Source organism: Ranitomeya imitator, chromosome 2 (assembly GCF_032444005.1).
Source record: "Ranitomeya imitator isolate aRanImi1 chromosome 2, aRanImi1.pri, whole genome shotgun sequence".
NCBI classification, from domain to species: Eukaryota; Metazoa; Chordata; class Amphibia; order Anura; family Dendrobatidae; genus Ranitomeya; species Ranitomeya imitator.
This window is the reverse complement of record NC_091283.1, coordinates 364,960,520-364,987,824: the sequence shown is the minus strand read 5'-3', so window position 1 is coordinate 364,987,824 and position 27,305 is coordinate 364,960,520. Positions and strand designations below refer to the sequence as shown.

Genomic DNA, 27,305 nt, shown 5'->3' with positions numbered 1-27,305 from the left:
GTATGCCTGTGCAGGAGCCGCAACAGAAGCAAGGAAGAGGACGTCATCACATGAAGATGGTTCCTGCGACGCCCATTGGACCCGAACCAAACAGGGACCGCTCCTTGGTGAGTATAATCTAACTTGTTTTTCTTATCTTTCAGGTTACATCAGAGGCTTATCTACAGCATTACAGAATGCTGTAGATAAGCCCCTAATGGCGGTGGCCGCAGCTTATAGCGGCAAAATGAGGTGACAGATTCCCTTTAAAAACAGCTGTCTTACATAGTCACCTTTATAAATGACTCCTGTCCACAGACTCAATTAACCCCTTTCTGACAATGGACGTAATGATCCGTCCATGTGTCCTGGGCCTGTTTGACCATGGACGGATCATTACATCATCGATATTGCCTGCTATCAGGGGTGCGCGGGCGATCGCCGCCGGGTGTCAGCTGACACCCGGCACTAAGTGCCAGGTGCGTTCACAATAAAAAGCGTGTTTAGTTTGTGACAGCAGCCAAACATAAAAAACAGCTATAAAGCCAATTTCACACATCCTGATATTTCTGGTACAGGAGATCTCAGTGTCTGTGTGTGTAATACTTATGGCACATGTGTGGCATCCGAGTGCCGGATCAGTACCACATGGACTAGCGCCAGGAAAGAAGCGTTACAGTAAGCGCTGTTCCCTGGCCCTGGGTGCTGTACACGGCTCTCATTCATCTCCTCTGCTCTGCCAGCGATTGGCATGAGCAGGAGAGAATGATGAGAGGTATATTTAAGTGATAAAAGAGACAGCAGACGGCGGCTGATGGGACTATTACTCCCATGAGCCTACCCCTGCTGCTGCTAATAACAGTGACAGCAGGAGCAGCTGATTGGGGTATTCATTAGCCGCCACCTGCGCTATAAATAAATGAAAAAAAAAGACATGGGTTCCCCTGTATTTTCTATAACCAGCCAGGCAAAACTCACAGCTGGTGGCAATTGGGGTTCATATTTGTGAAGTTGATGTCACCTTTGTTTTGTCCGGTGACATCAAGCCCACAGCTTAGTAATGGAGAAGCGTCTATAAGACACCAATCCATTACTAATCCTATAGTTACATGGTAAATAAAGACACAGCCAGAATAAAGTATTTTATTAGAAATAAAACATAACAGTTTTACTTTTTTATTTAAAAATAACAAATGCAGTTATACTCAAAGCCTATTCCACCGAAGCCCTCGTTCTCCTGTAATAAAACAAAAATTAAAAAACAACAATATCCCTCACCTATCGGTCATTCTGTCCCACGTCATAATACATGTCTGGGGAATAATTCATTTTCATCCTGGACGTTGCCAAGATGCGACCGTCTGGATCTCACCGCAGCTCAGCCTGGCTGGGAACGGAGCCTCAGTGACAAGAGGTAACCTCTATGACATCACCCCCGGTCACTGATTTTGCGTTCGCAGCAGCTCATTCACCAGTGGTTTTCAGCCTGGATGGTGGCATCAAGCCCACAAATATGAACCCCACTTGCCACCACTACAGGGCAAGTGGAAAGAGTCGGGCACAACACCAGAATTGGTGCATCTAAAAAAGATGTGCTTTTTCTGGGCAGCTGCGGGTTGCTATTTTTAGGCTGGGGGGTCAATATCCATGGCCCCTTACCAGCCTCCAGCTGTGAGCTTTAGCAAGGTTTATTATTATTGTATTGTTAACATTGTTACTTATGACTCTTGTGTTTGAAACTGTTAAACTGTAAAGCGCTGCGGAATATGTTGGTGCTATATAAATAAAGATTATTATTATTATTTATTATTATTTCCTACTCTCTTTCTGAGTCCTTTAAAATTTGCCTTTTTGAAGTCCAACCTTAAAGTATGAGTCCTCGCTGGTCTTCCTCTTCTTGTAATCCAAAATTTGAGGATAGTATCGCTGCCTCCTAATTTCCAAGCCACCTTTACTTCCTCAACCATTTCTTCCCTGTTGGTAAGAATTAAGTCCAAGATGATAAAATCTTTTCCGGTCCCATTAGTTTTGTCTAAGTGAGAATCCCAACAAATATCTGGATAGTTAAAATCTCCCATGACCACTATGTCGTGCTTTTTTGAGAACACAGACATCTGATGTAAAAATAGTTCATTCATATCTTCAGGCTTATCTCCAGGGAGAACAAAAGGATCAGCTTCTGAAATTTTATACTGCAGATCCTTCACTCATCTAACATCATCTGACAAGAGGACTCCATATACCGTATATACTCGAGTATAAGCCGAGATTTTCAGCCCAAATTCTTGGACTGAAAGTGCCCCTCTCGGCTTATACTCGAGTCAAGGTGGGTGGCAGGGTCGGCGGGTGAGGGGGAGAGGGCGCCGAGGCATACTTACCTAGTCCCGGCGATCCTGGCACTCCCCCTGCCGTCCCACAGTCTTCGGTGCTGCAGTTCTTCACCTCTTCAGTGGTCACGTGGGACCGCTCATTAGAAAAATGAATAGGCGGCTCCACCTCCCATAGGGGTGGAGCCGCGTATTCATTTCTCTAATCAGCGGTGACGGTGACCGCTGATAGAGAAAGAGGCTGCGGCACCGAAGACAGCTGTGACAGGCAGAGGGAGCCGGACGTCGGGACGAGGTAAGTATGTAATATTCACCTGTCCGCGTTCCAGCCGCCGGGCGCTGCTCCATCTTCCCGGCGCCTCCATCTTCCCGGCGTCTCCATCTTCCCGGCGTCTGCGCTCTGACTGTTCAGGTCAGAGGCAGGGTGGATTGATTTAAATCACGCCGATTTAAATCATGATTTAAATCACGATTTAAATCAAAAGATTTTTTTCTATTTAAATCGGATCGATTTAAATCATGATTTTAATCATGATTTAAATCACTGATTTAAATCAAAAGGTTTTTTTAATATAAATCACGATTAAAATGAGAAGTGAGAGCAGTGCGCATGTGCGCCCATAGTTACACGGACGAAACTAGGGGCAACGATCTAACGCCAGGGTGAGGGGGGGACCCCAAAGTAAGTAATATCGTAGTTACTCACCGATAACGGTATTTCTCTGATCCCATGACGGCACCACGGAGAGAGAGGGATCCGCCCTCAGGGACAGGAAACCCACAGGTTAAAAAGGCGGGACCTCTCTTCCACCTCAGTTTGTTTTATAGATCCTTGACAGGACTTCAGCTGTAACTTAAGTAGTTATTTACACACACAGAAAGTCTTTCAAGTCATCGTTTATCATCATTATATTAAAAAATTTTTTTTTTTTTTCTTTCTCCACCGCGTGGCTAAGCATTAATGGCTAACTAGAAGTGTGCACACCCATATGTGAAGGGAGGGAATATACGGGTGCCGTCAGGGGATCAGAGAAATACCGTTATCGGTGAGTAACTACGATATTCTCTTACTCCCATGACGGCACCACGGAGAGAATTTCATAGGATGTGAGTTTTAGGGTGGGATTACTGCCTCCAGAACCCTTCTCCCGAAGAGGAAGATAGGTCAAGCTGGTAGTGCTTAAAGAAAGTAGAGGAAGGGACCAAGTGGCTGCTCTACATATCTGGTCAAGTGATGCTCCAGCTCGCTCTGCCCAAGAGGTCGCTACCGATCTGGTTGAATGAGCCTTAATTCCTTCTGGAGTGGCTTCCTTGGATGAGGCGTATGACAGGGCAATAGCGTCCCATATCCATCTTGCCAACGTGGCTTTTGATGCTGTGTCCTTTGTTTGGCCCCTGAAAATAGACAAACAGAGACCTCCCTTTCCTACACTCCCTCGTGGCTGATATATATTGGGTGAAACATCTCTTCACATCTAGTGTGTGCAAGGTTTTTCCCCTTTTTATTTATTTATTTATTTATTTTTTTTTGGGGGGGGGGGGTTTGGACAAAAGCATGGTAAGGATATCTCCTAGGATCTATGGAAGCGTGATGCCACTTTAGGAAGGGAGGATGGATCAGTTTTAAGGACTACGCGGTCCTTTTATATCTGGGTTAGAGGCAGATAAGCTGATAGAGCCTGTAAGTCACTGATCCTGCAAGTCGAGGTTAGTGCTACCAGTAGGAAGGTTTTCAGGGAAACTATTTTTAAGGAAGCCTGTAATAAGGGTTCAAAAGGCGCTTGGTTAGTGCAGAAGGTACTACGTTCAGATCCCAGGAAGCATAGTATGATGTACAACTGGCCTAGATCTAGTTAAAGCTTTAACAAACCTTTAAATCTAGTGGTTCCCTTCCCAGTCACAGTTATAAAGGGCACCCAATGCTGCGACTTGAATTTTTAGATTGCTCGTTGTCAATCCTTTCTCTAATCCTTTTTGGAAGAATTCTAGTATTTCCTGAACTGGGGTCTCTCCCGATAAGCTGATACCTGAATTAGAGAGGAATCTTTTCCAGACTTTGCCATACGCTCTGGTAGTTACTCGATTCCTACTGGTTAACAGAGTTCAGACTAAATTTGGAGAAAACCCTTTCCTGGTCAAAAGTTTCCTCTCAAATTCCAGGCTGCCATATGCAAGTTTTTTTTTTTTTGTTTTTTTTTTGTGTGTATGGTTTATTGGCCCCTGGCGCAGAAGATTCTGGATATCTGGGAGGACCCAAGGGTCTGTTACCGACATCAGGCGTAGCCATGGGAACCGCGTTCTTGTTGGCCAAAAAATGGGCTATCATGATCATCTTTGCTCTGTCGTCCTGGATTTTCCTCAGGACTAACGGAATCAATGCTATCGGGGGAAAGGCGTATGCTATTTGGAAATTACAGGGAATTAGAAAGGCGTCTAGGGTCACTGGATTCCCCCGTGGATCTATTGGACAGAAGTTCTCTGTTTTCTGGTTTTGACTGTTCTCGAATAGATCTATATCCGGGGTCCCCCAACGGTCCACTATGTGATTGAATATTTGCTGGCTTAATTCCCATTCCCCTTGTTTTAGCTGTGTTCTGCTAAGAAATCTGCTGTCTGATTTTCTGTCCCTTTGATATGAAGGGCTGATAGGGAGGATAGGTTGGATTCTGCTTGTAAAAGAATGGATTTCGTTACTTCCATCAGGGATTGGGACCTCGTACCCCCCTGGTGATTCAAATACGCCACTACCATCCTGTTGTCTGTCAGTACCCTTACGTGATGGGAACGGAGGGAAACTAAGAAATGGTTTGGCGCGTATTTACTGCCACAAAACTCTTTCATGTTTGAAGTGACGAGCTTTCCCCCTCTGACCATGGGCCCTGGGCAATTTGATCTTTTAAGTGAGCTCCCCAACCCCATGGAATTGCATCCGTGGTGAGGGTTACTGAGACCGGCCATATCCATGGAACCCCCCTGGCGAGATTGGTCGAGTCTATCCACCAGGCTAGGGAAGTCATTGTTTGCGAGGAGATTTTCAAGCGTTTTTCTAAATCTCCCTCTAGGCGGGATTTCCCACTGGAGATCTCTGGAATGATACTGAGCCCCCTGGACCGCTGGGATGCAGGCTGTCATCGATCCTAATATGGACATTGCTTTCCTTAAAGAAATGACTGGAGAATGTTATAAGTGCTCCACTAGTTGTGTCATGTTGGAAATTTTTAACTCTGTTAGACGACTCTGGTTTTTTTTTTTTTTTTTTTTTTGAGTCTATTATTGTCCCCCAGTACTGCTGTACTTGTGTTGGGATAATTTTGGATATCTCTAGGTTCAAAAACCAACCCAGATTTGATAGGGCTGTCGTCACTTTGTCCGACTGCCGACTGCAATGGCGAGAGGATCTGCCCATCACTAGGAGGTCGTCCAGATAAGGAACAATTAACCCATCTTGTTCCCTTATGTGAGCCATCACTTCTGCCATTAATTTTGTAAACACCCTCGGGGCTATGGCAAGACCAAAGGGGAGAGCTTTGAATTGATAATGCCTCAGTTCCCCTCGCATCACTACCGCCACTTAGATATTTTCGGTGATCCGGATGGATCGGCACATGGTAGTATGCGTCTTTTAGGTCTATTACAGTCATAAAGCAAAACGGATGAAGGGTTCTGACACATGAGTTTATTGTTTCCATCTTGAAGCTGTCTATCACCAGGTATTTGTTTAATTTCTTCAGGTTTATTATTGTCCTGAAAGTCCCATCTGGCTTTGCCCATAGAAAAAGAGGGGAGTAGAAACCTGTTGTCTCCTCCTGCTGTGGGACCTCCTGTAGGACGTTCTTTAAAAAGGAGACTGTAGACTTACTTTTGAACGGCCAGCTGTTTGATCTCTGATTCCCTCTGTGGTGTTGCGACAAATTGATGATGTGGCATCGTATGGAAATTTAACTTCAGACCCGTCTTAATTATGTTTAAAGACCATGTGCTTACTGATTTTTTTTTTTTTTTTTTCTTTTCCCAGGCTTGGAGAAAGTATGTCAGTCTCACTCCTACCTGAGGCGCACCTTTATTGGGGCCACTTATTATCCTGTTTGTTAAACATGAAGCCTCTGCCTTTAAATCTCTTATCCTCCCATCCTCACCCTTGAAAGGGCCGTCTATAAGACTGATTGGGAAAACCTAGGAAGGCTTTTTTTTTTTTTTTTTCACAGCTTTTCCAAGAATATCATCCAGGGTGGCCCGAATAAAAATTCGCCCTGACATGGTATGGAGCATAGCTTGGCCTTAGTTTGTAGATCACCTGGCCAGCACTTCAGTCATAGCGCTCTTTTTGCTGTGTTTGAGAATGAGGCTGAACTTGCTGTCAGTCTCACAGAATTTATGGAGGCGTTTGCTATACATGCCGTGGCTCCCCTCATTACTGACACCGAGACTAGTATAGATTCTCTTGAAGTCTTATCTTTTAATTGGGTCTCCAGGTGATCTAGTCATGCTCTGGCAGTACATGTAGCAGCTATCCCGGGATTTAACCCCCTGCTAGCTGCTTCCCAGGAGCCTTTTTAAGAAGATGTCGGCCCTTTTATTCATAGGGTCTTTGAGAGCTCCTATGCTTTCAAAGGGCAATGCAAAAAAGAATTTTTTTTTTTTTTTTTTTTTTTTTTTTTAGAGGTCTTCGCAATTGCGACATCTAATTTTTGTCAAAATGGGTATTTTCTCTTAGGTGTTAACAGACTTTTATCTGGCCTTTACCACTCCTTTTTTATTAGGGCCCGAATTTTTTCATTTAACAGGAACGCCCTGCGTTTCCTTTGTTCTAGTCCGTCAAACATAAGATTCCGCCCTCTGAGGATGCAGAGGAGGACGTAGAGCTATCTGAACTATAATTAACGCTAGACTCCGGGGATTTATATCTGGCCTTGCGTTTCTTTTTACGGTTCTTTACGCTTTTCTGCGCATCTTTCACTTGAGACTTAATTAAGTCCTTAAGATCAGAAGTGAATCTTGGGGTTTCTTCACTTATGGTGTTCTCTATGCATGTCGCATAGAGTTTCTTTACCCAGGTAGCGAGTAAATTTGTGGAGCAAAGTGGCCACACTTTATGTTTGATTTTCATGTGCCTTTCCACAATGAATCCCTATTTGGAATATATACATTCACGGAGGTCACTTACCCTCCTAATGTGGGGGAGATACCGGTTCTGGTGTTTGGGGAAGCCTCCTCCATTTGAACCGTTGATTTTCTCCAGGATCCGCTGGAGCCTCTGCTGCATTGGGATCCCGAGTTGTGGCATTGCACAGGTTCGCCCTGCTGTTGCGGTCTCCGCTGCGGGCGTTTCTTCTGCGGGGATTGCAGAGTTTCCTCTGCTAGCTGCTTTTTTTTTTTTTTTTTCACATTGTGAAACTTGTTGATCAGCGGCTTCGCCCATAGCGCTCTTCTTCTGCCGCTTTCATATTGTAGCGTACGGCGCAAAGCAGCATCCGGATTCCCAGAGGTGCCCTGCGCCGACCCGGAAATGACCCCCGCACATGTGCCGCCAGCCCCACGCGCGCACGTGCTTCGGTCGGCTCCCAGGAGGGACGGAAGCCTTGCAGCAGCCGCCGCTGCTGTCTCCTGTTGGCGCTTCCTGCTGGTGACCGCCGCCACCTCCTCCCAGGGCCCTAAGCCGGCGGTAACATACCAGGTAGCCGCCGCTACCTATTACCAGCTGCTGCTGAAGGAAAGAGGCAGACTGGTGTCCTCTTCACTGCCTCTTCCCTGCACATTCGTACAAGGCCCGCCGACCCCGGATTGTGCCTTCAGGGAGAACCTCCACCTACAACCACGGCAGGGCCCCCCGCTGCCTGAATTCGGCCAGATGATCCCCGGTATCCCGCGACGTCAGGTAACTGTGGATTCCCCGTCAGGGACAGGAAACCGAACTGAGGTGGAAGAGAGGTCCCGCCTTTTTAACCTGTGGGTTTCCTGTCCCTGAGGGCGGATTCCTCTCTCTCCGTGGTGCCGTCATGGGAGTAAGAGAAAAATCTTTTTTGTTTTACTATATGGCAATAGGTAGGTGTTTAAAAGCAGCATGTCTTAATTGTATAAACTATTAATAGCCTCCACATTTTGTTCATACTGCCCCTTTAATTCCACACTTCTAGCTTGGTTTCACTTTTGGTTTAGTTTCTTTTTCCATTCAGTTGACATGCCCAAACTTGTTGGATAGTCAGCAGTACTTGGCTGTAGTAACAATCAAACTTCATAAGTGATCTGTGTGAGCCATGGCAGGTCGTAAGAGAGACCCTATTTGGGTTCATTTTGTTGAGATGCCAGCAGCAGATCTTGGAAAGAAAGGTGCAAGAGCAAAATGCAAATACTGTCAAAAGGATATCCAAGGACTTGTTTGCCGTTTGAAATCACATTATGAAAACTGCAACCAGAAGGGAAATGAAGATGTTGATAGTGATACAACTAATGTCAATGAACCCCCACAGCTTCTTATGCACCAGGAGCCTAGTACTAGTAAGTCTGGCAATTACAACCTATTTTTTTAACAGACATTTTACTGGGATGGTTAAAGTCTATGAAAAGAGAAATTTCTAGCACTAGTAGTTCTGGAGTATAGAATTTAAATTTATGTTAAGGCAATATTTCACAGAAAATTAATGCTAAAGGACATGTGCACCTTTATTTTTTTAAGGTGCACATGTCCCCCCCCCCCCCCCGCAGCGCTCTTACCTCCGATCCCCGCAGCGCTGAGATCCGTGGCTTCGTTTTGACCATCCGCCTCCCGTCCTCCGGTTGCGGCCTACTCGCAGTGATCCAGCGGCGTGACGTCAGCGGGCCGCACGCTCCATTGAAATGAATGGAGGCGCGCTCGCGGACGGGCAGAACGAAGCCACGGATCCCCGCAGCGCTGACATCGGAGGTAAGAGAGCTGCGGGGGGAGGACATGTGCACACTGCACCTTAAAAAATAAAGGTGCACATGTCCTTTAAGTAAAAATAAAGTGTGTATACGCTTATTTTTTTTTATTGTAGGCTGCAATTCACTTTTGAAGTCTGCCAAATTGACCATTTTTAAAAAAAAACATTTTTAAAACTTTTGTGACATAATTTTTTTCAGTTGCTCTGATATTAGTTACCAGTATTACAGCAACTTCACCGGAAAACTTGAGTAGCATAACTTTTGAGACAGCCCTTATAGGACGAGGACCATTACATTGTTCAAAAAGTTTGTTTCAAAATATTTTCGTTATATTTCTTCAAATACGCAGTCGATTTATATTTTTAATTTCTGTGCTTTCAGGGTCAAATATGGCTTGTGCTGCACGTGACAATCAATATCTGGGTACAACTTCAACAAAGCAGCCCAAAAAAAAACTTTGCGTGCAAAGTGTAGAAAAATTCATCTTAAAGACTACGACGAGCCAGAAAGAACATTTTGATGAATTAATTGCTAAATTCATATTTGCAACCAATTCTTCTTTCCGACTAGTTGAGCACCCATTGTTTGTACAAATGATCGAAGGAATTAGACCAGGCTACAAACCACCAAGTAGATTTGATATCTCAGGAAAACATCTTCAGGCTGTATACGACATAGAAAGAGCGGCTTGTACAAAATATTTGAAAGACAAGGTTGTTAACATGAGCTTGGATGGTTGGAGCAAGATCCACAACGACCCCATAATTTGCACTTGTGTCACAACAGAAGATGGTGAAACTTACCTTACAGACACAATCGACACATCTGGAAATTCACATACTGCTGAATATTTACTTGAAATTGCTAAGAACTCAATTCACCAATGCCAAGAACAGTTTGGATGTAAAGTAAGGAGCTTAGTTACTGATAACGCAAGCAATGTGGCAAAAATGCGAGCGGAACTGGCACATGAGGATGACACAAATGTCATTACATACGGTTGTTCTGCCCATTTGTTGCATCTTTTGGCAAAAGACCTGCATATTTCGGGTGTCAAGGAACATGTTGTAGAAATTGTTAAATATTTCCGCAATAATCATTTTGCACATGCAACCTACAAGGAAATGGGAGGACTGAAGTTGGGTCTACCACAAGATGTTAGATGGAATACCTTGGCTGACTGCTTGGAAATGTTTATTAACAACTGGTCAAAATTACTGTCCATTTGCGAAACACATCGGGATAAAATTGATGCTAATATACGAAGCAAAGTATTAAATCTTGGTGTGAAGAGAAATGCCGAGGACCTTTTGGAAAGGTTAAAGCCAATATCGATTGCGTTGGATAAAATGCAGAAAGATACTGCAACCATAGCTGATGCCACAGAAGTTTGGAAAGATTTAGAAGGTTCTCTAGATCGCTTGAACCTCTCAAACAATGTAAAGGTTGCAATACAGCACCGCAAGGACCAAGCATTAAAAGAAGAACACTATTTAGCCAATATCTTGCATCCCATCTACAGAGGGAAAAAATTATCTGAGGCGGAAATCAACTCTGCAATGGAGTGGCTCGCCAATACTAACCATGACATTGTGGCAACTGTGCTGAAATTGAAGTGTGAATCTGCACCATTTCAAAAATACATGTTTGCAGATAACGTCGTTAATGAACTAAAACCACTGGACTGGTGGAAGTCGTAATCACTTGTTCTTCCAGCAAAGATAATAAATCTAGCTACTCAGCTACTGACTGCATCGGCTTCATCCGCAGGAGTAGAGAGATTGTTTTCTTCATTTGGTTTTGTGCACACAACAGTCCGAAACCGCTTAGGAACTGCTAAAGCAGGACAACTGGTTTTCCTATTAAAAGTCCTAAATAAACAGTAGGCTTAAAGGACTGATGTATTCACTGAAGATGTTTGCTTACTTCAAACGTTAGAGATAGGCTATTGTTAAAAAGTACTTACTCTCTGTAGTTCAATTCTGAGTGTTTAATAGTGCAAATAAAAATTATTAGGTTTCATAATCAACTGTTTTAATATTTTTATTTGTGTAAAACAATTAGATTTGCAAAAAGACAAAGTTTTGCTTGTGTACAACTTGATTAAAAAATCTGATTTAAATCAAATGATTTAAATCAAAAAAATCTGATTTAAATAAAAAAAATCTGATTTTTTTGATTTTTTTAAAAAAATCAAGATTTTTATCCACCCTGGTCAGAGGGCGCGATGACGCATATAGTGTGCGCGGCGCCCTCTGCCTGATCAGTCAGAGCAGAGACGCCGGGAAGATGGAGGCGCCGGAACGAGACGCCGGGAGCTGCAAGCAAGAGAGGTGAGTATGTGTTTTTTTTTTTTTTATTGCAGCAGCAGCGGCACAGATTTATGTGGAGCATCTATGGGGCAGTATGAACGGTGCAGAGCACTATATGGGGCACAGCTATGGGGCACAATGAATGGTGCAGAGCACTATATGGGGCACAGCTATGGGGCACAATGAACGGTGCAGAGCACTGTATATGGGGCACAGCTATGGGGCACAATGAACGGTGCAGAGCACTGTATATGGGGCACAGCTATGGGGCACAATGAACGGTGTAGAGCACTGTATATGGGGCACAGCTATGGGGCACAATGAACGGTGCAGAGCACTGTATATGGGGCACAGATATAGGGCACAATGAACGGTGCAGAGCACTGTATGGGGCACAATGAACGGTGCAGAGCACTGTATATGGGGCACAGCTATGGGACAAAATGAACGGTGCAGAGCACTATATGGGGCACAGCTATGGGGAAATATGAACGGTGCAGAGCACTATATGGCACAGCTATGGGGAAATAATGATCTATTTTTATTTTTGAAATTCACCGGTAAATGCTGCATTTCCACCCTAGGCTTATACTCGAGTCAATAAGTTTTCCCAGTTTTTTGTGGCAAAATTAGGGGGGTCGGCTTATACTCGGGTCGGCTTATACTCGAGTATATACGGTACATTAAACAGTTGGAAAATCCAAATGAAAACAACAGTTTTGTCTGATCTCATGTTTTCTCTTATTAAATGTCATTCTTTATATCCCATTGGCTCATGTTCTCCCCATTCAGGTTCCTAAAGTATAGGATCCTCCCAGTAAAGATATTCTATAAAAGAGAATTTTCCTGATTGACTTGTCAAGGATGGATAGTGACTGGGATAAGATGGCGGAGAAGATATTACACCTCACCCTAGACATTCTCTTCCGACTTACTGGAGAGGTGAGAGATTCTGATGATGTCACATTACATCATTCTTATCTATTGGAATAACAGATGGACAGAACTGAAGAGGTGAGGACTCTGGAAATGTCTGTAGTGAGATTTATTAATGTGTCTCTCCATAACCAGGATTACACAGTAGTGAAGACCTCTAGTGAGCGCTGTCAGGCCGCCCCTGTGTCTGAGGGATGGGGAAGACCCCTGGGCCCAATCACGGCGCATCCACCTCACCCCCTAACACATGAGGACGTCAATGACCAGAAAATCCTAGAACTCACCTACAAGATTATTGAGCTGCTGACTGGAGAGGTGACACTGCTGGGAATGCTGGGACATTATACAGTGATGCTATTAAGGGATCTGGGATGACGGTATCTTTGTATTTGTCAGGTTCCTATAAGGTGTCAGGATGTCACCATTTATTTCTCTATGGAGGAGTGGGAGTATTTAGAGCGACACAAAGATCTGTACAAGGACGTCATGATGGAGGTTCCCCAGCCCCTCACATCACCAGGTAATAGACAAAACTAAATGCACATGGCCTATAATTATCTATTATTGTGTAAAGAATGATACATTCCTTGTATATTTCCTGCAGTTCTATCCAGTAAGAGGACAACACCAGAGAGATGCCCCCATCCTCTTCTTTTCCAGGATTCCAAACAAGAAAATCTTGATGTTCCTCAGGATCATCAGGTAGATGGAGAGAAGGTGTCATGAGATCTCCTCTATGATGTGTAGACGGCTGTGAAGGTCTTGTGTTCAGTCTTGTTTTATTCACCCTTATTATATGCTTTATACTTGTGTAGTGATAACGGTGGAGATGGCAGAATTAGAGCTGATCATAGATATGACTTCTCCATATGTCTGTGACTTTTACAATATTTGTTTCAGGGTAAAGAGCTGGCCCATATTAATACTACAGAGACATATATGAGGGGTGATGAGCAGTGTAAGGAGATTCCTATAAATAACTGCCCAGGTGAGTAGTAACCACTAATTGCAGAGAATTCACAGATTCTTTTTGTTCACTGACATTGGCTGCTTTATTGGTGGTGTAGTCCCATGATATCATAATCAAATGGTCACCATTCTGCTTCTCGATCACTTAATGCACCATTGTCAGCTGTCCTTATTACTTTGGCGCTACTCAGGATTAATGTTGGCGCGTTCCCTCCAAACATATGTTTTATTAGAGATGTAACATTTTTTTACTACATCTTTTATTTCTACTTCTACTGATTCGCTATCTATGCTATGTTTGATTGGCCTGTGCCTTTGCATTTCTCTGGTGATCAAAAGATCTGGTTTCAAAAGTCTCCATTGCCTCTACCGAAAGTCTGAGACCCTCTGCATCATGTTACATTTTCTCTGTAATTGTCTGCATTTTCAAGAAACTGACCTGACAGAAAATATTGGCCCTAAGATAGTTTAGATTGCCAAGAGCTACCAAGCCCCATACTCTAATGAGCTGCGAGCACGATCATTTTACTGTCTGTAGCGACATTATTTGTCTAGATGGTGCTCAAGATATTCTGATCTAACCTCTTCCTGCCACCACTAGTTTTTGCAATCCTATTCAGACCCCATTTTATGAAATATGACATAACATCTGATGGTGGTGATTATGAAATTGTTTATTTCTGTGACACATTGTACTTTATGTTGTTGGTAAATTTAGGTTGATTTCCTTTGCTATACACCTGATATTTGTCCAAAAGTTTGAAAAATTAGTTGTTTTCAAATATCAATTTGTGTTCTATTAAATCAAGGGAACATAAAGAAAGAGTCAAAATAGTTAATAATTAACATTCGCTGTATTTCTACTTTAAGTTGTGATCATTTTTCTAACATCCATTTATATTTTTTTAGACTGTTAGAAGCAGGGGACTAACCCAAGTACTTATGCACCCAAGCACAATATTTTGACTAGGGATCAACCACCAGCATGTAGGGTCTGTCTTAGCCACCGATAAAAAAAATTCAACATTACAATAAGATTTCCTAAGTCATTTTTCTAAATAATACAGTCATATGGTTACCAAATAACAAATACTTTCCCTATGCCATGACTGAACAAAGTCTGTTATAACAAAAAAAAAAACAATTTACCAATAATATCACCATACAAATGCAAAATTGTGTGGCCACATAATTGCTATATATTACTACCACAAAGTGTTTGAATATAACTGCTAAGACTCTTACTGTCGCTCTTATTCATTCCCGTCTGGAGTACTGCAACTCTCGTCTGATCAGTCTCCCTCTTACCAAACTTTCTCCTCTCCAATCCATCTTGAATGCGGCAGCCAGGGTCATATTTCTGTCCAGCCGCTTCACTGATGCCTCCATCTTGTGCCAGTCATTGCACTGGCTACCCATTCGCTACAGGGTCCAGTATAAACTCATTTCTCTCACCCACAAAGCTCTACACAGTTCTGCACCGCCTTATATTTCCTCTCTCATGTCTATCGCCCTACACGTGCCCTCCGTTCTACAGATGACCTAAGACTGACATCCCCAGTAATCCGACCGAACCTTGCACCGCCGTCTCCAAGACTTCTCTCGTGCTGCGCCAGCTCTCTGGAATGCACGTCCCCAGACGATCAGACTGATACCTAGCCCCGACCTATTCAAGCGCACTTTGAAAACCCATCTCTTCAAACAAGCCTACCACATCAACTACTTAGTAAACTAACTTTGCCCTTTTCCCTCCTTCCAAATATTCTGAATCTGCACCCTACTATCCATCTGTCTCCATACCCTCCATGCACATGATAACTGCACTTGATACTTGACTATTGCACTTAAACACACGGGCTGATGACCGGATCACGCAGCTTTATATGAAAATCCCTATTTATTATAATTGCCAGACCTGTAATAACAAGCACTTTTCACCTATTGTGTCCCCCCCATTTCTTTGTAGATTGTAAGCTTGCGAGCAGGGACCTCACTCCTAATGTCACTGTTTAAATTATCTTAACTTGTATTGAATTTATTGTCTGTACATGTCCCCGCTTAATTGTAAAGTGCTGCTGAATATGTTGGCACTATCTAAATAAGAATTATTATTATTATAACCAGTGTCCTGTGACTGAATAAACCCATGGTACCAACACCAATATGCCACATTTTACCACCATTGACTGAATGATAACATACAAGTTCTTAATAAAAATCACTGCACAAACACTAATATTGCAACATACAAAGACCATATATTGGATGGTATCAGTATATACAATAAAGGTAATTTCAGATACTCATCAGTTATGTCTCTCAATTCTTCTTCATATGATGTAGTCTACTATGCTTCATATATATGGCTGATAAATTCTAGAGTCCACTTCTCCCAATTCTATCATTACAATACCTGTTTTTTGTCCTGCACTAACAGTATCCCTAAAAAATAAAATGCACCCTATGTGTCCTCCATACAGTTGAATTATTTTCATCATGACACCCATATAATAGTACTGTCCTCTTATTATGCCCCATAATTGTGTAATGTCCCTCTTTGTGCCCCCCCCCCAAAATAGTAAAATTTTCTTTCTAGCCCCATACACTAACAGCATCTCCAATGTGGCCTTTATACATTAATAATATTTTCCTATATACCCCCATAAATCAATAAACTCTCCCTATATGGCCGTTATAAAGTATAACGTCCCCCATATAGTATTAATGTCCCTAATGTGGGTGCCGTATAGTAATAAAGTGACCCTATGTGGCCCGCACATGTTAATAACATCATGCTATGTGGCCCTCCTACATTAATTTCACCCCCTATGTGAACCCCAATCTAGAAGCATTGCACCCACTGTGCTTACCCCACATAAGACTGCAGCTGTAGAGCATGTTGGCATCACGTGACAGGGGATGCAATGCAGTGATTCCATTGCACTTCCTGCAATGTGACGTTGGCGTTTTCTGCAGATATGAATATCTGATATTTATAGGCCTGCAATTGTGGAGTATGTGGGGGCAGGGAGCCTTATATGCACCTCCAATTGAAAATAATGCTGGTCCTATTGGGTTCTCTTCCTCCACAGGCCTGGTACCAACTACTGTAACTTCATTTGTTATTCGCATTGTTAGAAGGCTTGAAAGTTTAGCAAGAAGTTTCTATAGGTTCAAGACCTTTAACAAAGCCTGCTTTTTGGGTGAACAAATCACTTTTGAAGTGTTTTTGAAAGGCTTATATTTTATAAAACATGCACTCCTCAAAGTATCTGAAACCAAATTTGTTAACCATTAAAGTGCTTCTCATTCCAAAAACAGAATGCAAAAATAAAAAATTCTCTGTTTTACCTTAAAATCTTGATGTAGAACAACTTTTAATGTAAGTAATAAGATAACATAGACCTCTCAATTCATTCTTCGTTGAAAACTAAATATTTGTATGTTATTTTATTCAAAATTAATAATTGTTTTAATTCTTGGCAGATGACTGTACCAGATCAGAGGGACAACTGACAGCTTCAATTTTTAAACCAGATGAAGTTCATATCACACAGGAGACAAATCTAGGGTATCCTATAATCCCAGAGTTACCATTATCACTTCACTGCAAAGATCTATCATCTGATTCATCACAGACTATTAAAAAACATAAAAGTCATGAAGAAGATGCTAAAAATCAAAACTCTCTTCTAGAAAAGAAGCCATTTTCATATTCTGACTATGGAAAGCATTTTTCCCTCAAAAACTCTTCTGTTACAGATCAAGAACTTCACATAGAGGAGAGAAGATTTTCTTGCTCACAGTTTGGGAAATATTTTAACCAAATGTCAGAGCTTGTTAGACATGAGAAAACTCACACAGCAGAAAAAACACATTCATGTTCAGAATGTGGAAAATGTTTTGTAGATAGATCAAATCTTATTTTACACCAGTCAAGCCATTCATGTGAGAAGATTTTTTCATGTTTAGATTGTGGGAAATGTTTTAATAAGAAAACACATCTTGTTAGACATCTTAAAACTCACACAGGGGACAAGCCATTTTCTTGTTCAGAATGTGGGAAATGTTTTGGAGAGAAATCAAATCTTGTTAGACATCGGAGAATTCACACTGGGGAGAAACCATATTCATGTTCAGAATGTGGAAAATGTTTTACAGATCAATCAGTTCTTGTGAGGCACAGAAGATTTCACACAGGGGAGAAGCCATTTTCATGTTCAGAATGTGGGAAATGTTTTACCAACAAATCGCATCTTCTTCGACATCAAAGAACTCACAGGGAAGAAGCTATTCTATCTAGAAGATGAGAAATGTTTTACTTGAAGGTCATATTTTGATGACCATAAAATAACCTTACATGTGGAGAAGCCATACATCACATTTACAAATTGTACACAACAACATATATCATAGACAGTCAACATAAAGTCAAATAAGTAATAAAAAAAGGGAAAGCTTAAAGGGAACCTGTTAGCAGGATTGTGCACAGTATCCTACAGTCAGTGTCAGGTCAGCATCGTTATACTGATAACAGTGATACCTTGGTTGATGAAATCCATCTTGGGGTTGTTATTTAATCTTTATTTTCAGTTTTCAGTTAATGAGATTCTCGTGTTTCAGGGCGGTCTGTGCAGGGGTCTTTATGTGGTGCTCTGATATAAATATTCATCTGTATGGCTTTTGACCTGCCCCCTATTTTACATACTGATTATAACATGGTTTTTAAAAAAATTCACATTCCTCAGGCAGGTGGTAGCGCTTGCACCGTAGCATGATGCGGGGAATAATATGCATATTTTCGTTTTATTTAGATGTGTAGTTTTGCTTAAGAAATTGTTTTGTTTTTTTTCAAACCAAATGGCGCCGCCAAGCGCCAACTGTACCTGTGCAGTAGCATCTATTGCATTCCAGCACTATTTTGGCAGAGAAAAAAAGAAGTAGGCTCCATTAAGATGGGAGTGCCTGTGCAATATCATCTATCAGAATGATAGGGCAGCACGGTGGCTCAGTGGATAGCACTGCAGCCTTGCAGAGCTGGAGTCCTGGGTACAAACCCACCAAGGCCAACATCTGCAAATAGTTTGTATGTGTTTGTGTGGGTTTCCTCCGGGCACTGCGGTTTCCTCCCATATTCCAAAGACATACTGATAGGGAATTTAGATTGTGAGCTCCATTGGGGACAGCGATGATAATGTGTGCAAAAATTGTAAAGCGCTGCGGAATATGTTAGCGCTATATATAAAATAAAGATTATTATTATTACTGCGCTGGCGCCATCTTAAATGGAGCCTATTTTTTTTTCACTGCCAAAATGGAGTCTTTCGGAACATGATAGATGCTGCTGCACAGGCACGACTGCTGGAGCCATTTTGCTTGAAAAAAAAAATTCTTAACAAAACCATATGTCTAAATAAAATTAAAATATGCATATTATCCACCATATCATGCTACAGTGCAGGCGCCACCGCCTGCCTAAGGATTGTGAATTTTTTTTCAAAACATACTCAATTTATGTCCTCCACCAGCTCAGGGGCACTGCTATGGGCAGCCCGTGTGCGCCAAGCTACGCCAACTTGTTCCTGGGCTGGTGGGAGGATAATGTCGTCTTCTCAGAGATCAATGAAGAGTTTACTGACCTATGGGTCCGCTATATAGACAATGTTTTCGTCTTGTGGAGGGGTACCAGAGAGACCTTCCAGAGGTTCATGTCATCACTGAATCTCAATAATGTGGGCCTTAGGTTTACCTCTGAAATGGAGGAAAGAAACTTACCATTCCTAGACATCATGATCTCAAAATCAAAAAGCGGTGATGGCCTTGAGACAACTATCTTCAGGAAACCCACCTCTACAAATTCCATGTTGAGGTGGGACAGCCACCACCCTTATCCACTTAAAAAAGGTATCCCTAGGGGTCAGTACCTCCGCTTGAGAAGGAATTGTTCCAATGATATTGATTTCAAAATTAAAGCCAAGGACCTGAGGTTGAGGTTTCTAGCGAGGGGGTACCCTGATCGGGTGCATACCACCATGCTAGGGGGCAAGTCAGAAACAATTTACTGACACCACGAGAGAGGGAGGGGGACGGTCCTAGGACTATAAGAATGATCTGTGCCTTTGACAATGGGGCTCGATCTGTCAGGGCCATTCTTAAAATACACTGGGGCGTCCTTGCGATGGATGATGATCTCAGGGACGCCGTTGGTGAACAGCCACAGATTACGTACAGAAAATGCAAGACATTAGGTGACCGACTGGTACACAGTCATCTTAATACACCCATTAAAGAGACCTGGTTACCAAAGAGGCCCAGGGAATGTTACAGATGTGGTGTGTGTCGCGTGTGAATCGATACAGGTGGGCAGGGAGTTCTGCAACACCCATACGCAAAAAACATACACTATAAAATAATTAACTGTAAATCAAAAGGAGTTATCTATAGAGCTGTATGTATCTGTGGCATCACATATATTGGCAAAACTATTAGAGAACTCCGAAGACGGGTAGGAGAGCATTTGAGGGATATTCGAAATCAGAGGGATACCCCCATTGCTAGACATGTCAACATCAGTCATGGTGGTAATGCTAAGGCCATGAGTTTCATGGGGATTGACAAGGTCGCCCCTCCGGTTAGGGGAGGTGACTTTGACAAGATCCTACTACAGATAGAAACAAGATGGATCTTCTTGTTAGACACCTGTCAGCCCCATGGACTCAACTCAACTTTAGTTGTTTTCTCTAGGCCTATTTGAGTATTTCAAGCAGATTTTCCATATACCTCTTCTCTATCATTGATATCCCTCCTCTCTCTCCCCCCATGTTCCCATAAATCCCCCGTTCCTTTCCCCGCCCCCCCCCTCCCACCTTCTCTCTACGTTTCTGGTTTTGAGTACACATACACATTAGCCAATTTGTATTCCGTCCCCGCTTATGAGAAACAGCCATAATAAACAAAACGTTTGCGATATTTCGGTACAGGGTCAATATCCTGTCCCTTAGCCCTCCTCCTCACTCTATTCCGGGTGTCGGTGGTTCGGGATATTTTAAGACCACTGATTGATTTTCCAGGAATGAGGAGCGCATTTTTTATCTATGGACAAATACTTATAGTTCCATGTGTATATGGCCTAACCGATGTTATTTACAGCTAGCGGTATCCCGTGTAATAATTGTTACATCATATGTCTCCTTCCTCCTCTGCGTTTCTCCACCTCTCTCTCCCCAATTACCACCTCCCTGGTCTCTACTATAATAGATACGCCCCCAATACCATGTATGTGTGGTCTGGATACTTCCAGCCACATATAAAGTATCCTGCATCCGAATAATATATATATTTGGCATGGACACTTCCAGCCATATACACATCATTCTGGATATATAATGTTTTTCTGGCAAAAAATTTGAAGCAGGAAGTGGATGGGTGTTTGTGTCACGTATTATACCTGTCAGGCATCTGCGGCACATAGTGGGTGGTATTGCGCTTTAATATCGGAGCGCATCTGACTATGGGCGCACTTCATCATTAAGCGCACTAAGGATATTTGTTTGCGTTCCACGACTGGAGCGCATCATATTAACATCGGCGAACCGGAAGTGACATAACCAAGATGGCGTCGGTACTTCCGGTTTCGCCGGCACGCTGTGTGAAGCGATGCAGGAGCCCTAGGGATTTGGGGGAGCTGCAGCTTGCGTTCCAATGGAGGAGCACAACGTAGAGCCTGTCTAGTCAGGATTGTTATGACAGGTTAGTAGGGGTGGTTAATAATGATATCACACGCCGGGGGGGAGGGGGTCCCTCGCCTGGAAGGCTTATAAAGAGGTAGCGGGCGCCATATACAGCTGACTCACACATCGTGACACACGGTCACAGAGGATTGCTCATTCTTGGGACTATTCAGCCACTGCTGATACCCTATACTTATGGACACTTGAGGTGATATCTGGGCCTTTTGGCCACTGGAAACTCCCCTGATGAATCTCCATGATTGGAGAGGAAACGCGTAGGGAGGCATCTATTATACTTTTCATGTTGGGGGTGTCCATAGTAGGGCAATGCTTTTTTTGAACCACAAAACAGGCAAACAACACATAGAACAGTCCCAGCAAATACCCAAGATGGTGCACATTACAGAGTCTCACCCTTGCGCTGACTTGCCGGGATAATGGCAGCTGTGACTTTAGATCTTTCAGGGTCGCTGCCCCACCTGTGGCACGCACACAGAGAGGACATAACGTCAAGCGTAGGAAGATGACAGTTCAAGGAGTCCATTCAAGGTACAATCGATCCGAGGATCACAACCAGGCTTCATCTTCCATGGTCGGTTACTCCACTTGTGGCATGCACACAGAGAGGAGGTAATGACAAGCAAATTAAGATGACAGTCCTTTGAGGTACAATTCAGTTAACCCAAGAGTCACAACCTGGCTTTTCAAACATTTCCATGGTTCAGCGTTGGTCAATAAGCTGATCTGTATTCTTCCAACCGGGACTGAAAACCCCTAGATTGTTTCCAGTAGAATGATAGATCCGTGTCCCTCGTGATGGAACCATGATGTACAATGGCTGCTGTCGTGTCTGGTCCTTTTGGCTGTATTTATGTCTTGGCAGAATCTCTGGCTGTGTCACTCAGTCTCTCTATATCTGAGTCTCTTTATACAGAAGCATGTAACCTATTTTTAGATTTAACAAGTGTCATTCAGTCCAGCATCACAGATAGGTAACAGTACTTGATTATTTAATCTATTTGGATAGTGTTTCCCTCTCTGTTTTCGGAGTCAACAAACTGACTCCATAACACAAGACATAATTAGCATATCAGCAAACCTCACTAGTCATCAAAGGTAAGAGCACACTATGTTATATAGAATATCAACTTACAAGTCAAAATTACAGGCTTACACAAGAAAAAGTATAGATAACAGCCAATTCATCTTGGTTTGCTAAAAATAGTCATCTGGGTAATTAATCCTGTGTCTTCACACCATGTATGGCAAGAACAAACAAATCAATTTTAGAACACATCAAGCCACACATTTGTCACTCAAAACAAGGATCATTTAGCTATGGCTTGCCTACTTGCACACATCCTACGAAGAGAGCAATCATAAGAGAAGGACATCATGGTTGGAAGATTAGAAGGAACAAGGCGTTCCAGCGACTTGATGGCTTGATACAATCAAGATAACAGCGGAGAAGACCCTGGTGGACCTGTGTAGGCTTGCACAAGATCAATCTTCCTACAGATCGTTCATCCATCAAGTCATGTCTCGAAATTGAGCTGAAGGCTGTTAAATATAATAAAATAACCACAGGATATGTAATCAATAGTAGATCGGTGGGTGACTGCCAGCTGATACCTCTACCAATCAGCCACTAAAAGCTCCGGTGGTGGACAGTTGCAAACATGATATGAAATGCAATTCAGAGCTCCATTAAATGTTCAATGGCTGCCGCTAGTTACTGCAGAATAGCTCCTATTCAAAAGTGTAGGAACTGATAAACAGGACCCAGGAGCTGCCACTAGTTATTAAATTGAATGGTGCAGTATAGCTCCATTCAATTGATGGTAACCAAAAAGGGATCAGATTCTAAAGACTAACCAACAGTCCTGACAATGATCTAGAAGATAATCAATACTATGTGCAAACGGCACAGGGAGTTCATTACCTCGCACTACGTCTATACTGTTAAGGAATCAAATGCACAACTAGTGGATCATTGTGCTTACTCAAAGATTAAGCATCAACAATGTGATAAAATTGTTAGAAAAAAGACATTTGTTTACGTGTTTACAGCCTGTTCGGTCTTTAGCCATATCATAAATGGCTGGACATACACTGTTTAACCCCTTTATCTCCCAAGTCTGTTTCACCTAAATGGCCAGGCCAAATTTTACAATTCTGACCAGTGTCATTTTATGTGGTAATAACTCTGGAACGCTTCAACGGATCCCATTGATTCTGAAACAGTTTTTTGTGACATTGTAGTTCATGATAGTGGTAAAATTTGTGTGATATAACTTGCGTTTATTTGTGAAAAAAATGGAAATTTGGTGAACACTTTGCAATTTTCAAACTTTTAATTTGTATGTTTTAAACCAGAGTAATGTCACACAAAATAGTTAATTAATAACATTTTCCACATGTCTACTTTACATCAGCAGAATTTTTGAAACTCAATTTCTCTGGTTAGGAAGTTAGAAGGGTTTAAGTTTGACCAACAAAATATACAAAACCATTATTTTTAGTGACTACATTACATTTGAAGTGACTTTGAGGGGCATATATGACAGAAAATATCTAAAATTGACACCATTCTAAAATTGCACCAATCAAGGTGGTCAAAACCACAATCAAGATTTTTTTTTTTTCACAAAAAGTTTTACTTTAGACTCAATTTTTTTTATTATTTTTTTATTTTCACAAAGGTAACAGGAGAAAATAGATAAAAAAAATATGCTGTGCAATTTATCCTTATAGTGCATATGCCTAATATGTGGGGGGAATCTAATGTTTGGGTGCACTGCAGGGCTTGGAAGCGAAGGAGCGCCATTTGACTTTTTGAATGCAAAATTTGGTGGAATCATTAGTGATCGTCATGACGTGTTTGTAGAGCCCCTGATGTGCATAAACCGTGGAAACCCCTCACAAGTGACCCCATTTTGGAAACTAAACCCCTCAAGAAATGTATCTAGATGTGTGGTGAGCAACTGGATCACCTAGGTGCTTCACAGAAGTTTATAATGTAGAGCCGTGAAAATAACACAAATCATGTTTTTCACACAAAAATTTTATTTTAGCCCAAATGTTTTCATTTCCGCAAGGGTATCAGGAGAAATTGCACTATAAAATTTGTTGAGCAAATTCTCCTGAGTACGCCGATACCTCATATGTGGAGGAAAACTACTGCTTAGGTGCACGGCAGGGCTCCAAAGGGAAGGAGTGACATTTGACTTTTTGAATGCAAATTTTGCTGGAATCATTGCCTGATGCCATGTCACATTTGGAGAGGATCTGGTGTGGGGAAGCTAGCTACAGGCGATGACATTTTAGAAAGTAGACCCCTCAAGGAATTTATCAAGATGTGTGGGAGCACATTGAACCCACAGGTGTTTCACAGATCAACATTGTAAAATTCTGTGAAAATTAAAAAATATATATTTTTCCCAATTGTGTTTTAGCACCATATTTTTTCCTTTTCATAAGGATAGTAGGAGAAATGGACCCCAAAATTTGTTGTACAATTTCTGTTGAGTACACCAATACTCCATATTTGGGGGATAACTACTTTTGAGGCACAATACAAAACTCAAAAGGGAAGAAGTGCCATATTGAAGTTAAGGTTTTGTTGGAATGGTTTTACATGATGTCACATTAGCAGAGCACCTGAGGTGCCAGAACAGCAGAAAGTCCCCATAAGTGACCTCATTTTATAAACTATACCATTGGTTGGTGAAGAAATAATAATTACATTATTATTATTACATTGATGCGGTGAGCCCGCATCAAAGCCGGGATATGTCAGCTGTTTCGTACAGCTGAAGTGTGCCTGCAATAGTGACGGGTGGAATCGCAATCCACTGGTCGCTATTAACTAGTTAAATGCCGCTGTCAAACGCTGACCGGCATTTAACTACCGCTTCCAGTCATTGGGCCAGAAATGAGCGCATCGCCGACCCCCGTCACGTGATCGGGGGTCAACGATGTGTCGGCATAGTAACCAGAGGTCTCCCTGGGACCTCTATGGTTGCTGATGCCGGCTTGCTGTGAGCGCCACCCTGTGGTTGGCGCTCAAAGCAAGCCTGTAATTCAGCTACATAGGAGCGAACTGATGATTGCTCCTATGTAGCTGAGCCGATCCAGTTGTGCCAGCTTCTAGCCTCCCATGGAGGCTACTGAAGCATGGCAAAAGTAAAAAAAAAAATGTTAAAAAAAAAAATAAAATATAAAAGTTTAAATCACCCCCCTTTCGCCCCAGTCAAAATAAAACAATAAAAAAAATCAAATATACACATATTTGGTATTGCCGCATTCAGAATCGCCCAATCAATTAAAAAAGGATTAACCAGATTGCTAAACAATGTAGCGAGAAAAAAATTTTTGGTCACCGCGAGATTGCATTAAAATGCAATAACGGGCAATCAAAAGAACGTATCTACACCAAAATGGTATCACTAAAAACGTCAGCTCAGGACACAAAAAGTAAGCCCTCACTCGACCCCAGATCACGAAAAATGGAAACGCTACAGGTATCGGAAAATGGCGTCTTTTTTTATTTTTTAGCAAAGTTTGGAATTTTTTTCACCAATTAGATAAAAAAGAACCTAGACAAGTTTGGAGTCTATGAACTCATAATGACTTGGAGAATCATAATGGCTGGTCAGTTTTAGGATTTAGTAAACCTAGCAAAAAAGCCAAACAAAAAACAAGTGTGGCATTGCACTTTTTTTGCAATTTCACCGCACTTGGATTTTTTTTTCCTGTTTTCTAGTACACGACATGGTAAAACCAATAATGTTGTTCAAAAGTAAAACTCGTCCCGCAAAAAATAAGCCCTCACATGGCCATATTGATGGAAAAATAAAAAAGTTATGGCTCTGGGAAGGAAGGGAGCGAAAAAAGAACACAGAAAAAAGGAAAATCCCAAAGTCATGAAGGGGTTAAAAGTTAACGATTTATCATTTTTACAACACCATTTTTTTTAGGGACCTCCTCACAGTTGAAGTCACTTTGAGGGGTCTATATGATAGAAAATGCCGAAAAGTGACACCATTATAAAAACTGCACCAATCAAGGTGATCAAAACCACATTCAAGATTAACCCTTTAGGTGCTTTTTTTTTTTTTTTTTGAATGTTAAAAAAAAAAAAATGAAGATTTAACTTTTATTCACAAAAAATTTAATTTAGACGAAATTTCTTTTATTTTACCAAAGAGTAACAGGAGAAATTGGACTCGAAAAGTTGTTGTGCAATTTGTCCTGAGTACGCTGATACCCCATATGTGCAGGTACACTACTGTTTGGACGCATGGCAGAGCTCAGAAGGGAAGGAGCGCCGTTTGACTTTTCAATGCAAAATTGTCTGGAATTGAGATCGGACGAGCCATGTCGCGTTTGGAGAGCCCCTGATGTACCTAAACAGTGGTGCCCACAAGTGACACCTTTTTGGAAACTAGACCCCATAAGGAACTTATTTAGATGTGTGGTGAGCACTTTGAACCCCCACGTGCTTTACAGAAGTTTATAACGTAAAGCCGTAAAAATAAAAAATATTGTTTTCACAAAAATGAGATTTTCACCCCCAATTTTTTCTTTTCCCAAGACTAACAGAAGAAATTGGACCCTAAGAGTTATTGTGCAATTTGTCCTGAGTACGCTGATATCCCATATGTGGGGATAAACCACTGTTTGGGCAAATGGCAGAGTTCAGAAGGGAAGGAGTGCCAGATTTTACTGTTATGATTTGCAGGTGCCATGACCCACTGGGAGAGCCCATGAGGTTCCAAAACAGTAGAACCCCCATAAGTGACCCCATTTTACAAACTACACCTCTCAATAAATTCATCTAGGGGTGCAGTGATCATATTGACACCATGGGCGTGACACAGAATTTTATACGGTTGGGCAATGAGGACAAAATAACTACATTTTTACCACCAAAATGTTGTTTTAGCCAAAGATTTTACATTTTCACACAAGAAGTGGGTAAAAATGGCAACAAAATTTGTCCAACAATTTCTACTAAACGTGGCAATACCCTATATGTGGCTGTACAGTGCTAATTAGCCATGCGGAGAGACTCGGGAGGAACTGAGCGCTATTTGCCTATTCAATTGAATGGGTCTGGGCACATGTCAGTGTTTCCACAGACCATTGGT

General features: G+C 42.0%; 2 protein-coding genes across 2 annotated transcripts in view; both read left to right on the top strand.

Moving 5' to 3' along the window:
• LOC138663898 (zinc finger protein 605-like) overlaps window positions 1-27,305 on the top strand; it is a 75,597-nt gene that overhangs the window by 10,947 nt on the left and 37,345 nt on the right. The window contains exons 2-7 of the mRNA XM_069750270.1: window positions 12,311-12,460; window positions 12,590-12,769; window positions 12,851-12,974; window positions 13,059-13,156; window positions 13,355-13,442; window positions 16,910-17,712. Of these exons, the coding sequence (XP_069606371.1) occupies window positions 12,383-12,460; window positions 12,590-12,769; window positions 12,851-12,974; window positions 13,059-13,156; window positions 13,355-13,442; window positions 16,910-17,712 (1,371 nt within the window). The 5' untranslated portion in view covers window positions 12,311-12,382. The remainder of the gene's footprint in view (window positions 1-12,310; window positions 12,461-12,589; window positions 12,770-12,850; window positions 12,975-13,058; window positions 13,157-13,354; window positions 13,443-16,909; window positions 17,713-27,305) is intronic.
• On the top strand, window positions 8,606-10,906 carry LOC138666586 (uncharacterized). Its single transcript, XM_069754787.1, has 2 exons — window positions 8,606-8,801; window positions 9,588-10,906. The coding sequence occupies exons 1-2, from the start codon at window positions 8,606-8,608 to the stop codon at window positions 10,904-10,906; spliced, it is 1,515 nt and encodes a 504-aa protein (XP_069610888.1).

What these genes read in the sequence shown, in the direction of transcription:
- LOC138666586 (XM_069754787.1), top strand. Translation starts at nt 8,606, where the DNA reads ATGCCAGCAGCAGATCTTGGAAAGAAAGGTGCAAGAGCAAAATGCAAA. An exon ending in GCACCAGGAGCCTAGTACTA is followed by an intron (nt 8,802 to 9,587) that starts GTAAGTCTGGCA and finishes CTGTGCTTTCAG; the next exon opens with GGTCAAATATGGCTTGTGCT.